This window comes from Puntigrus tetrazona, chromosome 14 (genome assembly GCF_018831695.1).
Source record: "Puntigrus tetrazona isolate hp1 chromosome 14, ASM1883169v1, whole genome shotgun sequence".
Taxonomy (NCBI): domain Eukaryota; kingdom Metazoa; phylum Chordata; class Actinopteri; order Cypriniformes; family Cyprinidae; genus Puntigrus; species Puntigrus tetrazona.
The window spans coordinates 4,527,513-4,548,077 of NC_056712.1; the positions used below are offsets into that span (position 1 = coordinate 4,527,513).

Below are 20,565 nucleotides of genomic sequence, written 5' to 3' on the forward strand. Positions count from 1 at the left end.
ACTAATTAAGGTAACTGACATTGGTCTGTAACATGATTAGCTATAAAAGGGGTCTTAGAGAGGCAGAATGAGCTGAGGCTCTCCAATCTGTGAAATAGTGTGTAAAAAATTGTGGAATACTTGAAAAACAATGCTCCTCAACACCAAAGGCTTTGAAAATCTTGTTGCAAATCTCATCATCTACAGTGCATAACATCATCAAAAGATTCAGAGAAACTGGAGAAACCTCGTGGTGTTCGGGCCTCAGGCGACACCGCATCACTCATCAGCAAGATTCTGTCCTTGACTTTACTAAGTGGGCCCAGGAATATTTCCAGAAAACACTGTCAGTAAACACAGTCAGCCGTGCCATCTGCAAACTAAAGCTCTATCATGCAAAAAGGAAGCCAGATGTGAAGATGGACCAGACATGGTTTTGTGTCCTGTGGGCCAAGACTCAATTAAAATGGAAAGTGTTCAAAGTGTTCTATGGTTAAATGAGTCCAAACTTTAGATTCTTGTTGAAAATCACAGACACTGTGTTCTCCGGGCTAAAGAGGAGGGAGACCTATCAGCGTTCAGTTCATAAGCTGCATCTCTGATGGTATGGGGGGTGCATAATGGGCAGCTTGCATGTTTTAGAAGGCACTATGAATGCTTAAAGGTATGTAAAGCAACATATTCTCTATTCTCAGGGAAGGCCTTGTGTATTTCAGCAGGACAATGTGAATACTACATACCGCCTAGACATCTTCAAACCGTTTTGAAAAGAAGAGATGCTACACCATGGTATATACTTTTTTGAGACCTGTTGCAGGCATCAAATTTGAGAAGAGAACATTTTTATTTTTAGAAATATACAGATTCATCTGTGATTGTATGTTTTTTGGTTAGATCGTGGTATTTCGCCTTTCTTATCAGTTGACATTTTGTGGGTGATAAAACCGTAAAAAATACGGGAAGCTTTGCAGAATCTTTTTGACGCCCTGCTTGACTACAACTTGCTTTCAGTCTCTACAAGTCTATGGACAGTACTGACTGTGTAAAACTGTTATGCAACTCACACTGCTATATCCCCAAAACAACTCTGCTTCACAATCTCATAACTGCGGAGCTGAATGTTTGCATCTCAAAGAGATGCTTTTACTATTGTTAATACATTTTGATATAATTCCCCCGCAGCAAGGCTTAACAGCTGTCACAGTTAACACTCAGAAAGATGGTGATGGACCTGACTTGGGTGAGTTTTAGATCACCACTTTTGATTTCTGCACAGCTTTTAAAAAAAGAAATCATATTTAGTGCATGACGTCTGTTCCACTCAAGTTCACTAGGTGTAAAGCAGAGAAACTATGGTGTAGTATCATTGGTTTACCAGACAAACTCCCTTGTAGTGACTTAAGCATCTAAATATATTTCTAGGTCCACTTTTACAGTTTAAAAAGCATGCTAACATTTATACAGGTCTAACACCAAGCGACAGGTAAACCACATCTGTCAAGACTTTTAGGATTTGAAAAAAGCAGGTGCAGAGGAGCAACGAGAAAAAAATTGGCCTCCAGAGATGTTAAATTGTTAATTGTAAATAACATTTTCCAAGGATTTGAAGAAAACATACTATTATAACATCAACAACTTCACACTTTAATGTATTAATTCATTAATTTACAGTACTGCAATACAAATTTGAAAAGAAAAAGTAATCAGTGTCATAAAAATATCATTATGCAAAAATCTTAATGAGAAAATAATCATTTTTTTGATCAGAGAAACAAAACAAACAAAACACCAACACAGTAACACACATAAAAACACATGAAACGTTCAAATCATTATTTTATTTTAGTTTGTGAGTAACATGATGGATTTTTTCCCAAACCGTCCCAGCAAGACCAGAATCATCGCCCAGACTCATGATCTCAATATCGTAACTTCAATGATGCCAGTTAAATCACTCGATCCATTGCTTTTCCATCCTTCTATCCATCCACACTATTAATTACCTACATTTGTGAAATTACAGTAATCCAAAAGACAAGAAAAGAAAGACAAAAACAGCCCAAAACACAGGTGTACAGACGGGACATTTACAGTTGGGAGATGATGCCCATCATAGAAAACAAAGCGAGATATTAAGAGCAGAGCAGCATATATTGCCTGCGTGTGTGATTTTATTTTTCTCAGTTACCTTTGAAAGTGCCAACTCTTCGTTAGTCTTGGGGTAGAGCTCACGTTACGGCATCTCGCCAGACTGCTTCGATGGAATAGGAACAGATGAGGCCAGTTTGCCACATTGAGAGTATAAACAAGTAACTTCTAGAATACTAGCAAAACTACACTAGTTTACGTTAGATCAGGGTAAGCCCCCAATAGTGCCTTTTTCATATCCTTGGGGTCAAATATTCAGGGGCAGAGTGAAACGGATGAGGAAATAACTTTAACAGCTTGCTTTACACCCAAGACATAGTTTTGTTCTGTCTTTGAACGACACTTACTAGAAAACAGAGTTTTTAAATAGTGAATCTCACTAAGTCCATGCCACATTTCACCCTTCCGCAGAAAAACTAACTTACGAAGTACATGAGGTGTTTTTTGCACAACTGATTATTTTGTTGTCTTTTGTCTTCAGGCTGAAATGTGACACGAGATTCACCCTCAAACACTTGATTTGGAATTGGAGTCATCTTACATTAAACAGTCATTTAGTCCTCGCTCTTTTGTGGTGTGAACAAAATTGGTTCAACTTGATGGAAGCTGCTACTGCTGCTAATATTGGCTGGACAGGATATAACATCACAGTGAGGAAAAAAAAAGTAAAGGTTCCACAGTTATATCAACGAGGGCAAGAAAGTAAAAACCGTCCATCGTCCTGTTATTGGGCTGAACAGGTTAGAATCTACATCAGTTCAAGACCAGAAAACACATTTGTACAGCAATCCATGATTTAGTAAAAAGTCCATTTGAATAGCAAAAACAAAAGAAGAAAAAAGACAAAACTCACAGTACATTCACAGAAAAAAATATTAGCAAATCTTCTGTCCTACAAGTAAGGCAGTACACTACAACCTATGAATCTATCTGGCATTCTCCCTGGATACCTTACTGAGCGCGTGCACCACGTCTGGCTGAGTTAAGGTCATGGTTTGGCCTTTTACTGGACGCCCAGTCTATGCCACAACAAAATGATGAACCTCATGGAATAGAAAATAATGAAAACATCTTATTTATATGTTAAAAGCTAGGTGCATTTCCAAGCAATCAAAGTGGCCGGTTTTGTAGTATATAATGAATATATCCAATCAATTGCCTATCACCTATGGCTTCTTGAGGAATTCTAGAACTAAGGAATAAAGCTGCTAGCTTGTAAACCTTACAATATCAAGTGTGCCATAGTGTGATCATGGGTGAGGGTACAGGAACACTGTCTGGAAGTGTGTGTGTGTGTGTGTGTGTGTGACAGCTGAGAGTATGCTCGTTGTATGCACAGTTCAGGAATGGTAACAAAAATTGTGTTTCCTTTTTTAGTTATGGAGAAAGTTTCTATGCTATTTGAGCGTCGTCGTCACTGTAGTAACCTTTGACATCCTCAAGGCCGCTCGAGGAGGCGTTCGTTTGGCTGCTGGACGAGTGGCAGACCGCACTGTTTCGCTCTGACCATCATCATGGCGGCAAGGATGGAGAAGAACGGGGAAGGAGGGGAGGAAAGACGGAGCAGGATCAGGAGCGGGATGTTGGGATATATAGATTCAGGAAGTCCATTAGTCCTTTCTCACTTTCCTGTTTCTGGGAGACCTTCTCAGAATGTCGTCCTCTGATTTCTACACAAGAGAAAATTAAAACTATTTAATTTTTTATATATTTGGAAATTATTTGCAGAGCATTTCTTAATTACATGTAAAGCCCTACTTGGATGGTATTTATTTTTCATGGAGTTAGTCTACAAAAACTTGTAAGTAACTTTACATAGGCAATGGGAGAAAAAGCTGTCTTGTTTCAGGCAGCAACTCGAAGAATAAAAGACTCGCCTCTATAAAAATGCTTATAACAACTTATTGCTCCCATGGAAAACAATTATTGTTCGATCAGAAAAACCAAGAAAACCACAGTATCCAAAACAAACAAAACCAGGACCTCTAGTCAGAGGCAATGCTGCTTAAAACTTGTGATGATGACTAATTAATTTACAAAAACAAACCCGATCTTCCAAATCCACATCTAGGTGCCTATTAAAATGCCTTCATTTAACAAAATCTGCTGAAAGCCTCAATATATAACATTTCCATGGTGTTGTTATTAGCGTAAGACACTACCTCATTGGATGTTTTGTCGTCTTTGTCATTCTCTGATGCCTCCTCTGCTTCTCCTGGGGAGTCCTCTTCTTCACTTTTCTTTGCTTCTAAACACAAAGAAAACGGCTCAATTTTAATAAGGTCTAAACCCAAACCCCTGAAAGAGAGGAAGGTGTAAACAAAACCATGACAAAAAAATAGAAAAACTCTTCCCATCAAAGAACACTACTGCTGTGACTGGTTGCATTTGACTGTATGACAGATTTAACAACAGCTGTTAATCTTTCAGACCTGATTCCTCTTCCTTGGCTTCATCTTCCTCTTCCTCGGCTTCCTCCTTCACGTCTGGCTGTGGTGCGTCCGTCTTCTTGTACTCGGCAGCTGATGTGGACGCCGAGCTCTTCTGTAAGGTACAGGATGACGTTTATTCTACAGATTCAGGTTAGGGTTAGGCCTCATTAAATGACACACACTTACCTTTCCGGTGCAGCAGAAGACGATGATGAGAACCAGAGGCAGAGCCACGGTCAAGACGTAGACTATCCAGAGCCAGGGCCTCTCTTCAGCAGCTGTTATCATCTGATTCACCAGTCCGGGCTGTTAAAACACACACACACACTTCATTTACTAACACACTAGTACAAAAGTCTAATACAGACAATCTATAAAAGGGGTGTGTACATCAGTATTAATTTTAATATTTGAGCAAGCACATATAGCGCTACAAAATGATTAAATCGCACTAGGTGCACTAGGGACATTAGCCTCGTCTTCTGTGCAAGTTTTCAAATTGACACCAAGCCCATCAGCAAAGAGCTCATTGACATGATGATGATGTTGTTGTTGTTATTGCCGTGCATAAAAACGACTGCATCGTACAATTTCCACAAGTGATGCAAAAAACACCCTGCGAGTAATCTAGAGTGATTAACGCTTCTCTTTTGTTACGCGCATTAAAGTTGAGGACTATTCCTTTAAGTTAACCATTGAGTGTTGCTTTGGAAACTCTTCAAACCAAGGGCATCCTTTGACCATGTTGTAAAGAGTTCAGCCGCAGTCACACCGAGACACAGCCTCTGTCCTGACCGACTGTCTCTGATGTTGCTGTGACAAAGTCATCATGGCTGATTTAACCGACCACAATCAAAGCATGAGTCCACTCAGACAAAAGCCCACAGGCTTCTGCTAGGTCCTTTAGGCTGGGACGGAGCTGACTCTCGAAATTAACATGCGAGGCATGCCTGGAATCCACCTTTGGGGCAAAAGGCATTTGCACAGTAGAAATTCTCATGAAAGCCAGCCAAAAAACAGCTAATCCCAGAGTACACGGTGCTCAGCAGTGCCTCCCAGCACACCGAGAGAACCAAAGATTCCCCTGGGACCCACAACCTGCCTCAGAGAGGGACCCCACACCAGAAACACCAAACCGCATCGTGTTCTGCAGTCACACTTTAGATTTTTTGACTGCATCTAGCTGAAAGCCCTGCTATACATGCGCAATGTATCCTGTAGAGAGCTCTAGGATTTCTGCAACAGGAAAAACAGATGAAATCGTGGAACGAAGCAATAAAAATTGTATTTACTGCAAGACACAAAATGTCATGGAATTTGGCAAATTTTTAAGGAATAAACTAAAAGAAGGGCTGTGCAATTAATCAAATTGCATTACGGCCTAGTGTCTGCGAACTGCTTTTAAAATATGAAGTCTGCGTGTGTCTCTGTGTGAAGAAGAGCCACGGTCTCATCAACTACACGGGAAAGGGAAAAATGTTTTTTTACAAAATGCAAAAAGGTAACATTTCAACTAGATTTACTGCATTAACATTAACTAGCAATGAGCAATACATTTATTACACTACTTAACCAACTTACTAAAACACAAAATATCTAACTTAGTTTGTTAGTTAATAAAAATACAACTGGTCATTCGTTCAGATTAATAAATGCTTTAGAACTAAATGTTTAATTGTTGATCATTGATTTCAAAATTCATTATCAAGAGTCATAAACCTTTAAAACAAAATCTAATTTTTAACATTTAATAAGCCATCGTTAAATTGTGTAATGCTTTATGCTTTTGATTAATTCAGTAAAAGAGATGCTTTTACTGAAAACATAGTGAAAACGGATGAAATGGAATTGGGGGAAAAAAACTGTGCATGTCAGAGAAAAGGTCACTTATAGCTCCAGACAGCCAGAAATTCATCATGCATGAACCCTGGGATTGGACCCCAGTAGTGGCTCATATCGACTTCTCGACAGATATTCACTGCAGTGTAGAGATTCAGAGGTTAGAAGTGGACGAGGAGCTGTGGCCTCGCTGTGTGTGTTTGTGAAAGGGAAGATCTGTGTGAATGTGTGTGGGTTGATGAGGAGACGGCTCCACGCCCTGTGGAAGAACGTGGCTGGTTCAACGGCCTGTGCGGTGTCATGTGAGAGAGTCTCAGGAGTAAGTGGAAACATATTTCTCAGAGCACCGCTGAGTGCGTCGCCACACACAGCTAACACACATGGCATCAGGAAAACAAGAAACACAGACAAAGGAATAAATGAGCAAGAAAAAAAATTCCACTGATCGTATAGAGGTCGACAACAAATTAAAACCTAGGTTAAAATCTCTATATACTATAATTACTGTACTATGATTTGTTGGAAGTCACAAACTTGTGCCGTAGACCTCACAAACCTTGGGAACTACAGTGACTAATCCTTCCTCATAAGGGTTCAATGTATCAGCCTAGAAACTGCTTCCTGGTGTAATTACAAAAAGCTGTGCATGCCGTCTCCAACAAACAAAGTTAGCCAATCTGACTGCAGCTTTTGGTAACGTTAACACTGATTTTTTTTATGTGAATGAGGATGTGCCTTTTTGAGCGCGCTCTTATCTCACTGATGAGCGCCTGTTGTCTTACCTCTGCAGCTCCCTCGGCTGCTTTCTTCAGACCCCAGCCATCATTCGCCCAGCGCTCGGCCACATTACGATCGGAGGTGACGAAGAAGTTGTCAAAGAAGATATCAGAGGACATGGACCAGAGCTCCAGACCGACTGCGCTGAATGGAGTCATACGGAACGGGTGCAGGTCCTCAAAGAAGTCTGGGTTAGGGATCTTCCTGGGCTTCCACACTCCCTGACAGATGAACAATCGATTACACGTTTACATATTGAGAAGAAAACACCCATAAATTCAGTACTCTGTAATGCAGGTTTGCTGTGCTTGTAAGGTGGCACAATTTGCTACATGTTTGTGATATATGGTGTTTGACTTGGTGTCAAATTAACACTTGCTGGGAGTCTATATGTTTCCACACTACAGAGTGTTAAAAAGTGTTACTGAAGCAGGTTAAAGGATTCATTGAGTGATGATTGTGCTTCTCTGAGACACCAGTGGATAATGAGCTGATCACATGTAAAGGCCCAATCACACCAAGTATAACAAATGCAATGATTATTACGTTAGCCTTTACACCAGAGGATAACAACATTTATTATAAATCACCACTTCTTAAATTAAATATAAACAATCGTATTTTTTAAGTCATGTGCACTTCTAAAAATATGCGCATCCTTCATTTTAGCCCCCTGATTTGAAAGGGGCATGTCTTCAATGTTAACTCCCACTGTTACGACTATGATTTCTCCACTTTCTCTATTGACTATTTCTTGACCCTTTTAAATGTTTAGGCATTTGCAATCAAATTTTGGATTTATTAAACAAAATGCAAAAAAACCCACCAAACCCAAGAAGACAATTACCTGATAATTGGGGTTGTCAATCATAGGAGGCTTCCACTTGCCCTTGTAGCTGGGGTTGTCGATCGTTGGTCTCTCCCATGGGCCGCAGCCGGGGGCAGTTTCACAGACAGGGTTGGGGATCTGAGGAGCTTCCCACTCGCCATCCATATCCTCATCCCTAGAAGAGATGAGCACAGATATAGCGGAGTCATAAAAATAACAAAAACCTCACACGCAAAGTGCTCCTCATATTTCTATTTCAGCTGCTCTCTTGGTTAAGGCTATAATTACAAAAATTAAATCTAGATCACCCCAGGAGTCCTAATTTCTTCATTAAAATCAGCTCACTTCATCACTGTCCAACACATAATCGCTCAGTCTTTTACACGACACAGAGCGACTGTGCATTCATTACAATGCAGCTCATTTGCATTTATGTCTATAATTTTCAATTTGCTGCCAATATCGTCAACTTGATTGCGCACTGTTTAAACTAAACCGAGCTGGATGTATGACTGAATACAATGATGAACTGCCTTTCACTGAAAACGCATTATTGAAACCCTATTTTCCTATTTCATACTGAAAAGCTGCTTTGACTTGATCTGTATTGTTAAAAGTGCCATATAAATAGAAGTGACTTGACGTATTTATGAACAAATCACACAGCCAAAGTTTTGCTACATACTATATATCAGCTTATGTAAGTATCTGTATGTACATAGCTAAAAATATGATCGACTGTCTATATCCAACAATTAATACAAAAAATTGGATTGTGAAAAGTAATGATTAATTTAATGTTTTCTATATGTAGTAATACAAGATTCTCCAGAGGAGAAAAGAACAAAAAGTGTTTTTCAGTAATTTTGTGTTTTTTCATAAAGTTCAGTAATCATGCACAGGAAGACCAAAAGCATTTATTTAATAAAAGGTCACTGAAGACTTTTAAATGTAACGGAGAAAGTCTTACCAGTCTTCTGGTTTGAGAGCGTCGGGGTCACTGATGTACTCCGGCTCATCGTGCAACCAGCCATCAGGTTTCACAGCATCTTCATCAGGAATCTTAGCAGGAGCGTCTTCGTCCCTGAGTTACAAACACATAAAATCATAAGGATATGGACAAAAAGTGATGTCACTGATCCCCAGTATAACACATGGATATTCAAGACTTGTCCAAATACCCTCACTTGCGGTGTTGGTCATTTAGAGCATGTATGACAGAAGTAAATGCACAAGATAGTTTTAAAAACAACAAATCTCACTGCCCTAATGCACGCTAAACTCACGTCATCTCAAATACTGCTATAGAGGGCTTGGTGTATCCCATCATGCTCCATCTTCTTGAAATAAATTGTGGGACTGCAGAGATCTCAGAAACCTTTCCAATGCAAGTTAAACTAACATAATAATTAGATATTCAATATAATTTGGTAGAAGTGTTGGTGAAAAGATGAGTAGTGGTGATATTTATTTTGTGCAACATTTGCGACTGCTTTTTAGCACGTAATTAGAAGAACCTCAAATTAAATTGTGTCATGTTATAGAGACTACTGAACAAGCATTTAGAAGCGTTTAAAATAAAAAGCTATTTAAACACTGAGCGTGTCCCATCTGGCAGTTAAGAGGTCTACATGCACTTGTCGTCTTCATCTTCAATTGGACACTTGGGACAAATATAGGAAATGTGTCAAAGTTGTCAAGTGCAAAGACAGGAAGTGTGGGTATTTGGACAAGGCAAAAGTTCTCCCCGCCTCACCAGTCCTCTGGTTTGACAGCATCTGGATCCTGGATCTTGGGTCTCTCATCCCAGTCCTCTGGTTTGTGGTCATCGGGGTCTTCGATCTCGGCCGGTGGGTTGACGGGAGGAGACATATCATTCAAGAGACTGCCGCTGTTCACCACTGTCTGGTCGATCAGGATCTCGAAGCTGTTATCAGGGTTCAGCACTGCAGGAAAACACATCCGACACACATGAGACGAGCACTTTCATAATTGAATTTCTGTTCAGATCGAAGGGAAAAGCGGCATACATGCTAAACGAAAGTGTAAATGTAATGTTTGTTATTACCAAGTGTGTAGAGGTGAGTCTTCTTGTCGGTGTAGTACGTGCGGAGGTCTGCATCGGGCTTCTTAGCATGCTTCTCCTCAAACTCGCCGGTTTTTGGGTTCTTGTGTCTAAAGATGAAGTGAAGTTTGTAATCCTCACCGCACTTATCAGGCCCAAACATGATGGTGTATGGAGTCTTATCCACAAACTCCGCCTGTGAGGACAGACGGGGAAGAGGGAGGTGAGGACACATTTAATTCTAACGCTTTAAGTATTGTGTCTAGCTCACATGCCATCAATAAACTACACAAATACACAGTCATTGTATCGTCACCCTGATTCTAGGTATCACAACAGATCAGCATTAATTAAACACAGGCGTAAAAGGGTCCAAAATGTTTTATGACTGTATGACTGAACTCATAGATTGTGGTAGTCCGACCACATCACATGTGTAATGGAAATGCTCATCCTTTGTAAATGCGCCCTGGACTGCATTTAGTAAATGTAAGAATAAATGGTAACACTTCACAATAAGAAACAGGGCCACAGGTAAGATCTTCACTTTTCAGCAAATTGACACTCTAGGTTACTTTGACAAATTTAAAGAAACAGTTCACCCAAAAAATGTAATTCTGTCAGGATTTAATCACCATTGGGTAGTTCCAAACCTGTATGAATTTCTTTGTTCTGCCAAACACCAAGGAAGATATTTTAAAGAAAGTTTGTAACCAGGTTGTTTTAGTCACCACTGACTTCCATAGTAGGAAAAAAAATACTAATGGAAGTGTTGACCCAAAGCATCCTTTAAAATAACAACTCTGTGAGGGTAGGTAGATGATGACAGAATTTACATTTTTGGGTGAAATGTTCCTTTTAACATTTCAGGGCACAAATAGCAAAAATTAGAGCAACGAATATATAGATCATCTTACCAAATCAAGATCAGGGGTTTGAGACAGCAGTTTAACATAAGCACCGCCACAGTCAATGCCAGTCTGAAAGTTCACCTCGTACCTGAGGACACATGGTATTAGTATGATTTTTATATTTCAAGGCTTTGACATGGGTAGATATTTTGATTATTTCAGTGTATGGTTTCATTATCGTCCTAAGTTGAGCTTCACATTAATCATGAAATTTTCAGGCAATGTCAATGTACCATGATACTTGAAAATACAAAGCATGTGTGTCAAAGTAAGCACTTTGACATGAGATTGCAGGCAATTTCCAACTCACATCTCATAAAATGTTAACTACAATACTGTCTTTATACTAATTAAATGCATATCAAGAGCAGACATAAATACTCACTGGATGATGAGCGGTTTGGTGTCAAAGGTGAAAGGTCGCAGTAGGAGTGCAGAGATGGCGTGATGCTTAGCTTTAGATTTCAACACCAGACCTTTATCGCCTGGGAGTTTAGTGTCCTTCATCTCCTCAACCTCCCATTTACCTACACACACAAAAAAAAACACACCGCAACCTCAAGATCCACTTACACATGCTCGGTCACACAGTGAAGTGTTTTGGGGTAATTCAAACTAACATTTAAATTGTTTAAATAAAAACATCTTTAAAAAGTCAACACATAACAACATAGTCTGGAACATTGTTCTGTGATGTTTTGTTCATAGGTTAGGTCATCTTAATTGTTTTTATGCTAAACAAATCATTCAGGTATCCACGTCTTACCATCATACTTAGCAATATCCTCATCAATGCCATCTTTCTTGGCCTGGGATAAAACCCATCTAGACAGGAAACAAACAAACAAAAAGGTTGAAGAAGTGCAAATGCACTTGGCAAAGAAAGGCCCTTCAAAAAGATACACACAACCGTTCAAAAGTTTATCGTTGGAAAGAGTATTTTTTTTGATCAAGTCTTGTTACAAAAGATTTCTATTTCAAACTAACACCTCCCATTCTAAAAACCTTTTTAGTGTTTGTTTTAAACATTGATAATGATCTGAAATATTTCTGAAGAATCATGTGACACGGAACAGTGGAGTAATTATGCTGAAATCAGCTTTGCATCAAGAAGAAAACATTTAACAGTCCTCACACTTCATCACAACATCACTGCATTCACCACAGACATTTTCAATATGTGCTCTGTCTATTGTGAGGATAACTTATCTTACCCGTGAAGTGTTCCTTTATCAAATGACTCAGCAAAGAAGTGCTCTCCCATCGGCTCTGGAGCTTTATATGTCACCTTCAATAAAGACGTGTGGGGAAGATGTTAACCTAGTTGCACCAGCATAAGACGGTTTTATATTTAACATTTAGGCTCATGTTACAGGAAAGAGTGTCACATGGGTTTAGAATGATATGACAGAGTAAACTTTATTTATTTTTAATGTGAACCGGCCCTTTAAGTGACATGATTATTAACCATTGGCGGATCAAACACCTAAAACAAACAGACCACCACTGCTCTGGCTAAAGCTCTTCCTATCAAGCATCAAGTCTCACTAGTCTAGAGAAATTTACATCAGGGGTCACAGATGCTATTTTGAGCTGAATGAGCAGTTAGAGTTAATGAGCAGTTGTAGGTCACCACCAGCCCCTGATCAAAATAAGAGTGACAAATTCAGCAAAATGAACAGGGAGCTACACGTGTGACCATTTAATCATGAAGATCCTGGAGCGCTGTCCAAGTAAAGCACATTTCTCAGCCAGCATCAGTCTTACCGTGGGCACTGGCGGAGGAGTGGGGACTTGCTGTTCCTCTTCTTCAACGTCTTCCTCTTGCATGTCATCCATGGCATCTTCCACGTCCATCTCCATGTCATCGGCCTCGTCCTGCGCCCTCACATGACCCATGAGGCCCATACACAGACTCAGAGAGAGCAGTGCCACACATAACCTCATCTTCAGCTCCATAGTCTACAGACACAAGAGGGAATGAATTAGACGTAGTTCAGGACAGTCCACTAGCTGTGTAGCAACTCTGATTAGTTGGTTTATGATGCTGGCTAGGAGTTTTCATACATCATTCACTCACACTCAACAGTGGATGGTCCCGCTGACTTTCATAGTATTGAAATACACTGTCAATACAAGTTAATGGGACCAACAACCATTTGGTTTATTCAAGTTCTTCAAAAGGTCTTTTTTGTGTGTTTAACAGAAGTAACCGATTCGGAATGACATGAGGGTGAGGTTGAAAGAATTACATTTTTGGGTAAATTATCCCTTTAAAACATCAAGGTTTCTTTAAGATTGCTAGTTTATGAGACAATATACCAATCAGAAAAGTCTGAAAATGTTTAGTTTTACAGATCCTTAAAAGATCAATATTCTGGAAAACCATCCAACATTTTCATCAAGACCTTCTTAAACTAAAAACATTCTCTCAGCTCCTGTGTAAAATCTCAGTATGATGGTGACGTCGACACTAGGCACTACCAGTGTAACAGATTGAAGAAAGGAAACGGATCATCGTGTTTATCTGTGTGTGGGCTAGGGGTCACTGACTGGATGGTTGTCCTTAAGGCTCAGACAGACCAAACCAAACCGACATCAAAGAACTAGTAGCAATGAAAGGAAATCTACTGTCATCTCACATTGTCTGTGCCTGGGCTTCAAGGTTGAGCCTGAACAATACAAAGACCAACTGTGCTTGTATGGAGAGGAAATAACTCTGAAAGTAAGCTGACTGGCTGAGCTAAACAGTGGTCAGAGTGATCAGTCCGGCAGGCTTCGGCAACAATTCAACAGTCAATCATTTGAACAGAAACTTGATTAAAAAAACGGTTACACTTTTAGAGCATGTGTACTTACAGTGTTAGCAATGAAAATAGTGGTCACATAAAGCAACTACGTGGGTTAAGGTTTGGTTTAGTAACAGGTTCAGGGTTTGTATTGTTATTGTAATCGCTATAATAAATACACTGCAATGTTCAATGGGGTTTTTTTAATGTCTCTCATGCACTAATGGATACTACATTTATTTGATTCCACCTCCCGCTGGAATGACTTGCCCAACTCAATCCAATCCTCTAAATCCCGTCATAATCTTTTACTGTACACTAGATTTCTTTTTTTGTTATCTATTTGTTTCTTTAGTTTATTTTTTCTATATTTATATCTGCTTGGGGGAAAAATAGTATTGCGTTAAGCTAACTGTGACTTGTCATGGTGCTTGCATGTTGTTGTTCTTTTGTTAGTTTTGATTGCTATTTTTTACAAGTAGCTTTGGCTGAAAGCACCTGCTAAAATGTACATTTATTATATAATAAAATAAAAAAAACCTTGTTACATGTACTGTAACAGATTTTATAGTACTTGGGTATCATTTTTTTTTTTGATTGCTTCCATGGACACTATAAGTCTCGCCACTTCTATCTACCAAAATGCAGAAATATATTATGATCCCGCCCTAAATACCACCCCAACACTAGCGCCCAGTGCTGGGAGACAGGAGCAGAGGCTGATTTAAAGAGGCCTGTAGCTGCAGACGGCAGTGGACATGTTGCAATCTGAGGGTCCCCTCAGGGTCTGGTCGCTCAGCAATGGCAGAAAGGCGGAGTTCTGCAACATCAGCCCCTTTTCTTTAATAAGATTTACCCCAATGAGATTACACACACACCTATATCAACACGAACAAACACACACTCATCTAAAAATAACCAGCATTTTACCATGAAACGTGTGTTCCGCGGTGAATAAAAAAACCCAAGCATTCGCCCTCTATATTTACCATAAGCATCATTTCAACTCAAGTATCATTTGGAGTGAGTTAACTCCAGAAGAAAATCTAAATACTCTAATGACCACCTCAATTTCACTCCATTACAAGACCCGCAAGCCCTTGCTTTCTTTTTTTCAGCGCAAGCATGCGATTACTGTCATTCGCCTCAAGTGCAGAGCTTTACAGCGCTGTCAGATCATTCCTCAGAGGTATCAATAAACACTGCAAAAACCGGGAAACACAGTCATGTTTGAACACACGCAGACGGTGTACCCCACAGACTGTTGTGCTAATGAGCTTAACACACTTAGGATTAGTGCGACCGAAGCAGCGGTGCCAACAGCGTCTGATAACAACACATCGCCATGGCAGCCAAAACAAAACAAAACCACTTTCACTGGAGCGCGCACAAACTACAAGACATGACCGACCTCACAAACGAACCACAAGGAAGACGTGAATGTGAATTGTGTGATTAAAAAAAAACAAGAAGCTCACACTGGAATTGTGGATCGAATTTAGACAGAAAACACTTCTTTTTATTGAAAACAGACATTAAGTGTTTCTCATTACGAGTTTATGATGTCACTTATTTCGAATAATCATACAACCTTAGCTTTAACTAGCGATATACTGTATTATCCATACCAAATAATCAGACTTGGGCTATGTATCAATTCAGATGTCTCTGTAAAAACTCAAGATTTGATCCAATTCTCTTATTTTAGTGAATATATTTTTAAGAGAAATGCTATTGATATTTTTTCTAAAACAACAACAGCAATATATCCCAGTCACAGTTTCTTCATGTTAAACCAAACTTTTATTTTGACGGGTTGCCATGAAGAACTTGCAGCTGCTGTGTATCTGATATGATGGTCGTTTTCTCAAATTAAACGGTAAAATGCTAATGAGGTGAGTCTCAGAGGAGCTGGAGATAGTTGTGTGTTCATACCGTCGTAATGGCAGAAGCTGAAAATACAGGGTCGTCTATGTTTTATTATAGCAAACAAAAAATGACAACTAGTGATGTTTACATAAATATGACCAAGGCAAGGTTAATAACAGCATAAGCATTGTGCAAATGTGGTTAGGTGCGATTTATTTGTCTGTGGTCATTTAAAGGTGAGGAGGACATCTCATGCCCCAGAGCATTGTGCCCATCTAATAGTGTTAGATCAGACATCTGCTACCCCGCTCTTGAGATATACGACATAGATATCTCTTGGGCAGTCATAGCCTAATGGATAGACAGTAGGATCTGTAACACAAAGATCTGGACATCGTGGTTCAGCAGGGATTGTAGGTGGGGGAAAATGAATAATCAGAGCTCTCTCCACCTTCAATATCACAACAGAGGTGAGACCCTTGAGCAAGGCACCAAACCCCCAACTTCTGTGTGTGTGCACACTTTGGATAAATTAAATGCAGAGAACAAATTCCAAATATGGATCGCCACAAGTCACTCCACTTTAAATCCTCATTACTGTGCAGTTCTATAAACTATAAACACAACTCAATCAACTTAGCATCACACTGAGAGTCAGTATGTGAGTTTTGTATTGTGTTGTGACTTTACGTAGCACCAGCTCCTGGAGAAACGTCGTCTCATTTCACTATGTACTGCACAGCTATATGTAGCTGAAATGACAATAAAAAGCCACTTGACTTGACCGACTCAATCTAAGATTGAAATAAGAGCATGTGTTATTGAGTCTCCTTGAACCGAAAGAGAAATCCACTTTGATGCTGAGGAGCAGGACACTAGAGTCGAGGTTCCCTGAGGCTACACGAGGTGGAATGTGTTTGTCACGGGGGGTCACAGGATTCACTCCTGACCCATCTGTTGCCCAGTGAACTAACGATCACGTGTGGGGGTAGAGCGATTACAGACAACACACAACTCCAACACTACACCATCAGCACTATGAAGGCTAATCAGCAGTTAACATTAGCATCTGAGCTACGCCAACACACGACATCAGCAAAATTAAATACAGCATTTAGCAGTGACTCACTGACTCGTTCTAATTTTTTGGGGTCCCCGAATCGGCTCACACTCAATTAACGTTATTCTCACAGAACACTTAGCTACTCAAAATTCATAGAATAATAAGGAGGCAATTGTCCAATTGATTTAGAAGCATTTAAAACACAACACACACACTAACACTTCTGTTAATCACCCGAGCAGACAAGAGTTATCAGCCGATATCAGCCCATTAATTAGACTCAAACTACAGAAACCACATCACTACAGAACAGACTCATTATCTCTACGAAGGAGTCTAGAGGTTCCTACTTGCACGACACAGATTCATTAGTTCTGGACTGTACTCCATCCTGCCCCCCTATAAAACAAACAACCGGGGCGAAAAGAGGAAGGCATTCAACACTGCAGCGCTAACGGACAGTGAGCTGCTTCAAATTCAGTTTGAGCAGAGATCTGCTCTGCTGATTAAACACGACTGATCTTCCACAGGCCCCGACCGATTCCAGCCGTATCAACAGCACCGATCAGCCAGTCTTCTCTGGTCACTGCAGTGTCCTGTGGGCAGGCAGCTTTCACAATGACTGATGGACTGTAAGAAAGCGCTTTGCTACAGAGCCGTGCTAGTTTCACGACAAAATATTATATTATCTTGCGATAGGCAACAAACTGACTACGCACAACATATAACAAAATATGATTCCGCTAGCAATGTAAAGTTCTGCAGTAAATGCTGTTGGAACATTATTTGATTTAACCCGTTTCACAGAGGCTTAAACCTAGCACTAGACTGAAATTTGACATTTGAGTTGTTTCAAAGAAAATCGCCCTGACTGATCTCAAAACATGCCAGTGCATTTGTTTTTCTTAAGACGCACACCAATAACGCTTTAAGGCATAAAAATTACTTAAACGTCCTAGCTGAACTACGGCCTAATCCTGGCTCAGACTAAGCCCCGTCTATGAAACCGAGCCTTAATTACTAAAGACTATGTAAATCAAATTAAATCAAACAGCCGAACTAGTTTACATATTAAACTCAAAATGACTAAAGATGGCATGAAATTTTGTTATAGTTAAAAGTTATTGCGACAAGTTATTCACACGTTCATCCATGCGCCTTCATAAAAATGTCATATCTGGCTCTTGCAAAAAACAAAAAGCGATTCAGGTTTTAATAAAAAAAAACTTATTTAGATAAACAACAATTATCAAATCGCAACAATTCAGAATATCAGAATACTATCCATGTACAGCCAGCCAGCCAGTTTTTTGCATTATGAACATCTTCAGGCTTCGACCGTGTGTTGTATTTGTTGGTAAGTGCTGGTTAAATGATTGTCCAGAGCCAGAGCCGCTCGTTATATCAGACCTAAGCCACATGTGGCGGTCCACCAAAGCATGGCCCAACCCGGGGGTTCGTTCAATTCAGCCCTAAATAGTGAATGCATACACTTCCAGAACACATGGTTAAGCCTCTTTACACTCGAGTGCCACAGATCTGGGCTTGAGACGATGGGGGGAAGGTACCACGGAGCTTCTACACACAACCTTCCCAGAGTGCACCAGTGTGACTCAATGCCTCTGAGCCGGATACAGGCCATAAATGCGAATAGATAAAAGTGCGCAGATAATTAAAACGACCCAGTTCATAGATATCGAAGACAAGGGACTTGAACAACAGCGTTAAGGAAGCGTCAAACTCCTTGGCAAGAGTCCCCACCAGGAAAGGGATCTTTTGGTTTAAACACAAAGGTCAAAGTTGAGCTCCACATTCGGAGAAGAGCCGGAATCCCAGAACATGTAGTTACATGTTAACAAAGCACTCTTGCTGAGATGGCTCTGTTAATATAAGCAAATAAAAACCGTTTCAATAGGACCAAACGTCATTTAAGTTTCTAGCCCATGCAAATGTCAAGAGTATCTCTCGTGTGACCTCTAGCTTTTCTCTTAAAGGGCGGAAATGACGGTTCATCTGACATGTGCGGCTCTAGTTCAGCCGGTTTGGCTTTTCCGCATTAACTCGTATCCCCCACACAACCGTGCTATTACACAAACCACCATTTACGAACTCAAATTGAAAGCGAAAGACCGCGTTAAGTGCTATTTGATATTTAAGCGATACTTGAAACACTGCGTTCGAGAAAAACAGTATGCTAAGTGCGTATCCGCATGCCATAAATTTATTATAAACGCCTACGAAATCGCACATGTAACTTACAAATGTATATTTTAAACTCAAGTGAACGACGTTCACGAAACAAACCTATTAACCCTTGCATACGTGTAAATATTCATTGTATTGCGCGGAGGTCAGTGCAAAGTAAATCGGCTACAGCATGTTTGAACAACTTCATTCAATTAATTCGCAAATCTCTCTCAGCAGCTCTGCCCACCCCCAACACTTGATAAGACCACACAAACCGCACTTCAGCTTTCACCTCACTCCGTTGACGAGAACAATCACACGATCAATAACGTGAAGCGGGTTTCTGTGATAAGTTTTGATTATACGGCTGGTTTTATTGACATGACACCTGTATCAGTTAGCTTAGCTCAAGCAGCTAACTGCCCAACTAGCCTTTTGGTCTTCGCATTTATTCTCAGTTTACCGCTCGAGCTGAACAATACAATCTCCCTTCCTTACAATAAGACATCGGCAAAGCATACTGCACACGAACTGAAAAGCACACAGGTGCAGTTAAGCTCATATTTGCAGGTTTACTCACCCGTGCTCACTGATGCAGCACTCCGCCTGCGACTCCAGCGCGTCACGTGTGGCTATGGACGAGGAATCCAGAATCAGAGGCTCCACCTTCCACGCGCAGCCGATTGGCTACTGTACTCGTCGTAGACACGCCTCTTGCACATTGCGAGATGGTGATTGGACAGAAATAACGTCTGTCACGGACAGAGGTCTCCGCCTCCGACCTGCACCTCGTGGACACCGCTGATTGGTCGTCGATGACAGGGAAATAGACGCTTATTGGACAAATCACAGTGGACGTGAAAGATGACGGATACTTCGGGAAACGGTCAAATAGCTACTTTTTAATTTTTTTTTTCAACAATTGGTCCACATGCCAAATTTATATTAGAATTAAATTGTTGTCATGCAGGCTTCAGTCTAAATGTTTGAAAATAATAGAATTAGATTTATCGGACAATACTGTCCTGGTGGTGTCTAATACCAGCTACCTTAGTTTTAGTAGAAAATCAGCATTAAAACAAACATAACAATACATTTAGATTATGAATTGTGACACACCGCAATATTGTAGTGTGTGTGCGTATATATATATATATATATATATATATATATATATATATATATATATATATATATATATATATGTGTGTGTGTGTGTGTGTGTGTGTGTGTGTGTGTGTGTGTTAAATTTAAATCAACAGTTCACCCTAAAATAAGAAGTCATTTAAGCTGATTTGCCCATTAATGTATTATGCCCATGTAAGTTTCACGTCCTTGAGCGTGTGATTTGTGACTAGATTGCTTATTGCTGGTTATTTTCATGCGAGTGAAACTAAATTCCAGTATTTAGTGATTAGGACACACCCTAATCTGATCTCGTTTTTCCGGTGGGCTTCATCTCATTTACATCAGCTGACCATCTCCAGCACATTAAGACCGTCAAGGGCTGGTTAACTCGTAAACCTTACTATAAAACCGGCTTATAAAGACCCCCTCAAGGGCTCTTCATGACCTCATAAATAACGCTGAAGATTTATGCATTTATTCACTGGATAGACCTGAATATTAATAAGAGCATTAAAAACATAACAAAAAATGTCATTAGAAATTATGTGG

At 40.0% G+C, this 20,565-nt stretch overlaps 1 protein-coding gene across 1 annotated transcript; it reads right to left on the reverse strand.

Annotated features, from left to right (window-relative positions):
* Nucleotides 1-1,797: 1,797 nt before the first annotated feature.
* Nucleotides 1,798-19,535, reverse strand: canx (calnexin). The gene is made up of 15 exons (XM_043257025.1): nucleotides 19,469-19,535; nucleotides 12,748-12,942; nucleotides 12,195-12,268; nucleotides 11,747-11,805; nucleotides 11,366-11,507; nucleotides 10,987-11,068; nucleotides 10,073-10,265; nucleotides 9,761-9,950; nucleotides 8,975-9,088; nucleotides 8,023-8,179; nucleotides 7,181-7,396; nucleotides 4,746-4,865; nucleotides 4,560-4,671; nucleotides 4,290-4,375; nucleotides 1,798-3,797 (listed from the first exon to the last, which is right to left on the reverse strand). Exons 2-15 carry the CDS (start codon nucleotides 12,937-12,939, stop codon nucleotides 3,738-3,740), a joined length of 1,797 nt encoding a protein of 598 aa, XP_043112960.1. The 5' UTR covers nucleotides 12,940-12,942; nucleotides 19,469-19,535; the 3' UTR covers nucleotides 1,798-3,737.
* Between the last annotated feature and the right edge of the window lie 1,030 nt (nucleotides 19,536-20,565).

Excerpts from the sequence above, each read along its gene's own strand:
- canx (XM_043257025.1), bottom strand. The coding sequence starts at position 12,939 with ATGGAGCTGAAGATGAGGTTATGTGTGGCACTGCTCTCTCTGAGTCTG. Across the intron at positions 10,266-10,986 it reads AAACCCCTGATCTTGATTTG|GCGGAGTTTGTGGATAAGAC; the intron begins GTAAGATGATCT and ends CTGTCCTCACAG. Across the intron at positions 3,798-4,289 it reads ACGACAAAACATCCAATGAG|AAATCAGAGGACGACATTCT; the intron begins GTAGTGTCTTAC and ends TCTCTTGTGTAG.